The 8769-nt window shown below is 45.1% G+C and overlaps 1 protein-coding gene across 1 annotated transcript in view; it reads left to right on the forward strand.

The window, feature by feature from the left end:
* Positions 1-5189, forward strand: part of TTC17 (tetratricopeptide repeat domain 17) — a 62473-nt gene extending 57284 nt beyond the window's left edge. Inside the window, exons 22-25 of the mRNA XM_018555495.1 lie at positions 162-245; positions 951-1070; positions 1598-1741; positions 4708-5189. Coding sequence (XP_018410997.1) covers positions 162-245; positions 951-1070; positions 1598-1741; positions 4708-4839 — 480 coding nt within the window. The 3' untranslated portion in view covers positions 4840-5189. The remainder of the gene's footprint in view (positions 1-161; positions 246-950; positions 1071-1597; positions 1742-4707) is intronic.
* The last annotated feature ends 3580 nt before the right edge of the window (positions 5190-8769 follow it).

Genomic DNA, 8769 nt, shown 5'->3' on the forward strand with positions numbered 1-8769 from the left:
CAGTTCCCTTTACTGGAAATGCCTGAACTGAATTAATTGGGTGGCGGGGTTTCCTCATACTTTTGCCCATATCTTGCCTCTTAACTTTTTCTCTGCTGCATTCAGTACACCACAGAACCCTCCCTGGTCGAATGTTGATGCCATTTTGCGTTTCCCTCCAGGTGTTACAGAACCTCGGCAAGGACAAATACCCTCCACAGTCTTTAGAGCAAGTGGGAGCAAGAATAATGAAGATGCTGGAGAAGGTAAACATTCTTTTTGAAAAGTTATCACTTAGAGGGATTTTAATGTGCTTGCAGCTGTTATTTATTTATACTGGCGCGAGGTAATTTATACATCTGAGGTAAACAACTGTTTTATGATTTGCTTGTCGTTAATACCTAAGAGTGTCAGAGTTTTTGGGTTCCAGAGAGACCCAGGTGCTCCCTAGCGTCCTCCTGTCACGTTAGGCTCAGTATACCGCGAGCAGTAGCTCGCGGTATACTGAGACGTCGCAGTATACCGAGAGCTACTGCTCGCGGTATACTGAGACGCTGAAGCGGATCCTGACAATTATGCCGGGATCCGCCCAGCTGCGCGACTGACAGCTGGCTCTGCCTATCTAGAGGCAGAGCCAGCTGTACCCGCCCCCTCCCCCGTCCATTCCGCCAGTTAGCGCAGGAGGATCAGAGCGGGGAGGGGGAAATCCAGCCCCTCCCCTGTCATGGCAGAGAGCCGTGACAGGATCGAGAGGTGAGCGAACGCCGGTATGTGTTCGCTCACCTCCCGATCTACTGAGCCGACCTGTGACAGTCTCATTGTCACAGGTCGGCTAGAACTATGAGGTGAGTGAAAAGCACTCGCCTCATAGTTCTCCTTTAAACATAACATATGTATTGTTACTGTAACAAGCTACAATATGCTTTCCTTTTTCCTTACTTTTATCATTTGTTTGTGTTCAAACTCTGTAGAATCAGACATCGTGGGTTTTATCCAGCATGGCTGCTTTGTACTGGAGAGTAAGAGGTCAAGGAAAAAAAGCCATAGACTGCTTACGCCAAGCTTTGCACTACGCCCCTCATCACATGAAGGTCAGTATTTGTCCATTTCAAGTTTTTTTTTTTTTTATAGACAGGGATTCAGGTTTGTTTACAAGAAACGTACATTCCACCTGGTACACCACATGAAGATGATGTAATGATAGAAAACCTAAGAGCTGGCACCAATCAGGGTTTGTGCATATTTCCAGCCTTAGTGCCCAGTGAACTCTCCTTTTTAATTTAGCTAAACATATTCCTTCTATATCAAAACAAAAGATGTATAAGTCTTACAGTTTATCTGTAAAGTAGCCACATCAGGAGTGGAAGAGTATGTTCCCAGCCTGTATGCTGTAGAAAGGACTTCTTCTATCTGTATATGTGGATGCAGCAGTCTTTCTGCAGCGGTCCAATATTCCCTCCAGTGATTCGCAGCTACAGCTCTGCAAACAGAAATGCGTATACTCTATGATGATTGCAGAGATCTTGTTATCATACAGTGGGGGACGTGTTGCATTCTAGCTCATTCTAAAGTGTGGCTCTAAAAATGATTGTTAATCTCACATACTTGTCTTTTTCAGGATGTACCCCTCATCAGCCTAGCAAACATCTTTCATAATGCCAAACTATGGAACGACGCCATCATTGTTGCTACAATGGCGGTAGAAATCGCTCCCCATTTTGTGGTGAATCACTTCACACTGGCTAATGTATATGTAGCAATGGTAAGTACAGCCATTGCAGAGTACAGCATCTACAACCTATCCTTTGTTTCTTGTAGGGATGGTGATAAAGATCTTTCTCGTCTATTAAAGTGACATTAAACCCTCAGATTCTTTAACATAAACCAATACTGTAATGTGCGCCTTACTGTAATCCGTGGTAGTTTCCCTTCTCTTTGCTGCTCTTCCTTTTAAATCCTCATGTCTTCTCATGCTGGGGGAGAACTTCCATTTGCAGTTGAGTGCCTCTTCCTGTAGTGCTGGCTCAGGTTACAAGCCTATACAAACCTACACACAGACACCATATATCCATTCCAGAGACAAGGCAGTCTGCTGCAAAACAGAAGTTCTGCCCAGCATGAGAAGAGAGAAGGATTTAAAAGGAAGAGCAGCAAAGAGAAGGGAAACTACCACGGATTACAGTAAGGTGCACATTACAGTATTGTTTTATGTTAAAAAATCTGAGGGTTTAATGTCACTTTAAGGGACAGAGGAATTCTTTAAGTTATATTGCTGCCTGCAGAAGGATTGGAGACTGGCAAACAAAAGCAACTGTTGGCCAACCCAGGATAACCCCTTCCAAAACCAGCATGGCTCAGTTTTTCTTCTTGATGTCTTTTCTACAGCTCTACGGTGTTAAGAGGAGCTTATTTCTCTCCCGTTCATTGAAGGACACAGGGAACAGATCGGAGATCATGTACTGTAGGGTAATATCGCCACCTGCAGGAGAAGGACGCTAGGCACAAAAAAACTAAAGACCAATTACAGCCTAGGGGCGGCCCCTGCCGGTGGCCAAACCCCCCAATTAGTTTGAGGGTATTTTTTTGTTTAGTTGGGTTTGTTGTTTCTGTTGGCCCACCCCTCTTTTTTGGTACTGCTCTGTGACGTCCCTACAGTACATGATCGCAAGCCTGTGTCACGACGGATTTACCAAATTAAAGGAGACCATTTCAGCTGCTTTTGTTGCAATGCACACCACTCTTAAGGTGCCCATACACTGTACGATTATCGTACGAGAATCGCGGGAAATCCCGCGATCGTACGATAATCGCAAAGTGTAAAAGAAGAACTATTAGGGCTCCCCATAGTTCTCAGGGTAACGGGAGGACACAAACTAGCGTCCTCCCGTCACCTTAGGCTCAGTATACCGCGAGCTGTAGCTCGCGATATACTGAGACGCCGCAGTGCGGTATACTGAGACGCGGAAGCGGATCCTGACAATTGTGCCGGGATCCGCCCAGCTGCGTGACTGACAGCTGGCTCTGCCTATCTAGAGGCAGAGCCAGCTGTACCCTCCCCCGTCGGTTCCGCTGGCGGATCGGGGGGAGGGAAATCCAGCCCCTCCCCTGTCACGGCAGAGAGCCGTGACAGGATCGAGAGGTGAGCGAACGCCGGTATGTGTTCCCTCACCTGATTTACTGAGCCGACCTGTGACAGTCTCATTGTCACAGGTCGGCTAGAACTATGAGGTGAGTGAAAAGCACTCACCTCATAGTTCTCCTTTAAAACCAGAGGATCGGCCTGTTGCTTCTACCATTGCTGTCTGTTGTCTTGGGTTATTTAAAACTTCTAAGACTGTTAAGACTTTCCCTTTATAGCTGCTTTTCAACGACTTCTCTATGGAGATGGGAAACATCCCGATAAGCTGTTTGCTCCTCTGAACACTTATTAGCCTTGTATGCTTTCGGTGAGAATTTTGTACAGATATGGACCATCACCAATGTGGATCCCACAGTGTCCCACCTTACTTACCATTCCAGTTGTGCATTCACCTGTCTTTAAGTCCCAACCAATAAGCGTTTGGAAGCCATTTCTAGAGCCCTCTTCTTGCTTGCAGGTCCTGCCCTTGACCCAGTTTGGATATGACCTTACTTTGTCAAACTGTGTCTGGCTGGTTCAAATTTCTTAGAGTTCTGACCACTCCTGAGGGGGATCCTTTGCTTATGGAACATGTAGAACAGATGGCTGTAGATTTAAATTTTAGTTGTGACAGAACGCCCATCTTATTTCTCGCATGTGTTTCATATCAGTTCATATGCGTGGGCCACTTTGTCTCCGTAGTCCAGCTCAGAACAGGCTTTAATACCAAGCATGCTGGTAGTAAGGGAGGTTATCCTGGACTGGGCTAACATTTTTCCCAAGTCATCTTCTAGGGCAGCACCTGAGAGATAGGACAGTTTTTGGTTTTTTTTCCATTGTCCAATCCTCCTGTAGGCTGCAGCATAATCCGAAAGTTAACCTCTTGCCGTCCGCCCGTAGTAGAAAAACGGACGGACGGCACTGCTGCATTGGCGGGTTGCCGTCGCAAGACGGCATTACCCGTGTCCCTCAGTGGACTCAAAGAAAATGATTTTATAGTGAGTACAAAAATCCTATTTTTTTTCTACACTTTCAGGGTCTTTAAAGAGATAAAAGATGTGATTTGTGCAAATGCACTGCCTATGTTTTTAATTTTATTTTACACTGGCACACACTTCATGGGACTTGCTGCTTTGCCCGGCATACTTTGTATTCATTACTATATTTCATGTGTTGGATTTGCCTTTTTAAGTATCCATTTCTATATCTTACAAGTTCAGGACCCGTACTGAACAGATATGACTGCCATCATGGTTTTACCGTTGTGTGTCTAGGTAGAGGCGTATATATAAAAAGCTGTTAAAATACAAAATTATAGAAGAGACAATGGGGGGAATTTATCAAAACTGAAGCAGATGGAATCTGGAGCAGTTGCCCGTGGCAACACATCAGCTTCTCTCTTCAGTTGGCTCAGAGATTTGAAAATGAGAGAGAGAAGCTGATTGGTTGCAGTGCAAATCTGCGTCACATTTTGTCTGCTCCAGTTTTGATTAATTCCCCCCCCAATATATTGCAAATGGAAACATTTTGCTGTCTGAATAAAAATAAAAAAGCCGCAAAGTCTGTACATTTAACACTTACCGGGCACATTCTGTTTTTTACACCTCTAGGAGGAGTTCGAGAAGGCGATGCATTGGTACGAGTCTACTTTGGAACTGCAGCCAGAATTTGCCCCAGCGAAGGACAGAATTCGTGCCATACAGTGTCACCTGCTAATGAAGAAGGGGAGGCGCGCTCCTTAACCCCTTCACTACACTTATTTAACCCATACCTTTTTTTTTTTAAATGTTATTTTACCAAACAGTTAGCGTTTTACCTTTTGGCGGGAATCTGTCCGCCTTGGGAGGGAAAAAAGGTTAAAATTGCTGCTTGTTATCTGACACGGGGGAAAAACATGGGTTGCTGATCAAAAATAAGCTAATTAGTATGCGGGGTGGGGGTGGGGAGGGGTAACTGGAAGAGGACTTGGTGGAGAACAAGAGGGACTGCCAGATATTTTCTCGTTAGCACTTTTGTTTTGGTCATCAAGGGTTCATCGTACCCCATCAATCACTTGTATAGTTTTCCTTAATTCCCGTTGAGATTTTCAATTCAAAAACGGTTATTTCTCGGTGCAAAAGAACCCGACTCCACATATTGAGCTTGATCAGGAATTTTTCTCTCCCGTTCATTGAAGGACACAGGGAACAGATCGTAGATCATGTACCGTAGTTTTTTGCCTAGCGTCCTTCTCCTGCAGGTGGCGATATATCCTACGGTACATGATCTACGCTCTGTTCCCTGTGTCCTTCAATGAACTGAGAGAAAAGGATTTTACGGTGAGTACAAAAATCCTATCTTTTCCCCCAAAATCATAATGGTCTTACTGGTCCAGGTGTACCGGTCAAGATATCATCTCATGTCTACTATTTAAATGGCGATACAAAATTTGGTTTCAACCCCTGAAGAATGCGGATTGCACAAGTACAAAATACATCCTCTACAACTGCACGCAGGAAGCAAAACAGCTGCCTAAGAAGCTTCTGATGGAAGCTTTTTAGGGGTCTCGGGCTGAAGGTTTGTTAACGGAAAGTTACACTTTCTTTAAAGCTTAACTCTAGACTTTTTTCTTTTCTTTTTGCATTTTTTTGTTACATATAGTTGGAAAGGGGGACAGTTTTTCCTCAGGCTTCTGTATGTGACCCGTTGGGTGATCTTCCTTCGCTTCCTGTCCCTGTGAGAATCGGGGGTTGTAGTTGTCACTGGGACAGGAAGGCACGGACAGCAATAGAAGCTTTGTCAGAAATTCTATCCCTTCCCACTCTACTAGGAGTGAGCGTAGCCTCACAGAGACAGACAATGTGTTATTCGCAGGATCACCAGATGAAAAAAAAGCAATGCAGCCACCAGGTCTAAGGATGGGTAAGCTGCCATTTAACGACCATTGCCCTCTTAAAAGTCAGCTTAAGCCCTTATTCACACCAGAAACGGCCGGCACCTACAGCTCCGTGCTGCGAGCATGGCCGTATCGGGCAGCTCCCAGGAAGGACAGGTGCTGTGTGCGATTAGTACGCAGCCCCCGTCCTTCTATATGGGAGTACGCCGCCCTGCGCTCACCCGCCCTGCATGTCCATACGCAGACAGGATCCATCCTGTCAGCGTACGAATACGCTCACCCGCCCTGCATGTCCATACGCAGACAGGATGGATCCTGTCTGCTTCCGAGCCAGGAAACACGGGACCACACGGACCTGCATTTGGGGTAAGTGTAGGGCAATGTACGGCCGTGTACTCCCATAGAGAAGGACAGGGGCTGCGTACTAATCACACACAGCACCTGTCCTTCCCAGAAGCTACCCAATACGGCCGTGCACGCAGCACAGAGCTGTACATGCCGGCCGTTTCTAGTGTGAATGAGGGCTAATGCAGCCACTGCATCTAAGGACTGGTAAGCTGCAATATATAACATTTTTGTTTTCGGGTTATAATACACTTTTAATTGCACCATGTAAATGTAACGCATATCTGCTTTTGCTAGAGGAGCCACCAAAGGGGACTGAACATATCTAAAAATTCACCACCCTCATCCAGGAAGCTGGACTGCAGTCTGCAGAGAAATTGACCATTTTTTTTATATCTGGCATTTGCCTTCAAAAGTTTAATATTTCAGCATTTCCTTGAATAAGAGAACGATTCGTTAGTTTTTGTTTTCTCTTCATAATGGTTGCAGGTTGCATAGGCTTTTGTTACGAGTTTCAGGTTTGTGAGTGATAAGTTTTGTAGATTAATGCCAGACTGCAGACGCACCATATAGACCTGCAGAGGTCCTGTAAGGCAATTTAGTGTTTTTTTTTCTCATCTGTTTGCCGTGCTTCCAAGGGGGGGGTGAATCGAGTAATACAAATATCTGAGATTATTGTAGAAAAAATACACTTATTTATGTTATGCCCCCCCCTCTCCCTGCGTGAGCTGCCAATGTCAAATGTTGGCATTATTCATTACCTTCTGTGACAGCCTTGGGGTGACCTAAGCAAAGAGCAGTGATGTACCAGAACCTACAGCAACCAATTAGATTCCATTGCACTGCAGTGAACTTATTTTCTGATTGGCTGTTGCAGGTAATGTAAACGCACTTCTGCTGGTTCCATACAGATCCCCAACTGAAAGCCATACCCTACTTGTGCTGCTGTTACAGGGACAGGAAGTGAAGGGAGATCTCCCCAATGGTGCCACAAACAGTCATAAACACTTGACTGAAGTATTTTTTTTGCCCAAGTGAAAAAAAAAAAAGAGGGCTGAATTAGGGTTCTAATAGCGAAAATGCAATTGTAAGTATGATTGTCCTTTCAGCCTGACCCATCATCTCCTGCCCAACCCAATCCAAAGCTGGCACTCGCAGTTCGAGGTGTAGGTTTGTGCTTGTGCAATCTACGTGACATGGGACCGTTTATGTGGTTTTTTTTTAGGTGGTGTGCCTATTTAACTCAAGAGAGCTGAGTATATCATTTGTTAATGGAAATGAAGTTTAAAAGAGGATCCGCAGAGCAAACTAAACCCTTTCCACTTACATACATCTTGCCTTACTTCTAAGGCATGTCCCAAGTGCTGTGCGATTTCTCATCCCGTACCTGAAATGTGCAACAACCACTTGTCTCCATCCGAAGCAGTTTAAACAGAGCGTTGTCACCCTAAAACAGGAACCACCTGAACAAGGACCTTCAGGTAATATTTATTGAAAGCTGCAGATTTAAAATGATTGAAAATTACTTTTAAGATCTGTTAAAGTGGTTCTAAACCCTCCGTTTTTTTGCCTATATCTCCTTCTAGTAAGCAGTTAACAAAAAACATTTAACAGCGGTTTACACTTACCTTGTTTTCGCCGCGCTCCCGCCCGAGAATCCGAAACTGTTCGGGCGGCAGCAAAGCATCTTGGGGCGGGCGCATGCGCAGTTCGGATTTTTGGCCGGGAAACGAGCAGAGACGCAAGGTAAGTCTATGGACGCGTGCACCCGCGGGATCGGAAGTGCCTGCAAGCAGAGAGGAGTCAGCGCTGGATCGGAGATCCGCCGCACCGCTGGAGGGACAGATGAAAACATCAGGAAAGAAGAGGAAGATCATATTAAGAGACATCATTTAAGGTAAGTGCTGACATTAACATGGGGGGGTTATCCTTTAATGTCACTTTAAAGCTGATCTGCCTGTATTACATAGAGAGGCAAAAAGACCAACTGATGACATCACTGGGTCTAAAAAAAAAAGAAAATGGGTTTTATTTATAGATGGGGGGAGGGGGGGCGGGCTGGGAAGGCAAAATAATAAGCAAAACGTGGGGCACCAACAAGTACATCAATGTGTAGCCAATGTAGAGCAATAGGTATGAGCACCCTGCCTCCAAGTCTATAGACTCCAGAGATCTAATAAGTTTCAGGTATGTATGGCAGGGCACTCCCCTAACAACCATAAGGGACCAAGGCTTCACGTAGCCCTTAGCTGACCCGTGGAAGTCGAAGTATCCAATCCATAATATCTCATAGAACCTTTAACATGATAATGTGATTTCAAAAGTCATTTGACATATTTTTAAATCTGCAGCGTTCATGAAAATAATCCCTGGCGATCCAGCCAATGATGGTCCTTGTTCATGGTACTTCCCTTTATAGGGTGACAACACTCTGTCCCTGTCTCCCAATTGT

This window comes from Nanorana parkeri, unplaced genomic scaffold (assembly GCF_000935625.1).
Source record: "Nanorana parkeri isolate BGI_ZX_2015 unplaced genomic scaffold, ASM93562v1 scaffold10, whole genome shotgun sequence".
Taxonomy (NCBI): Eukaryota; Metazoa; Chordata; class Amphibia; order Anura; family Dicroglossidae; genus Nanorana; species Nanorana parkeri.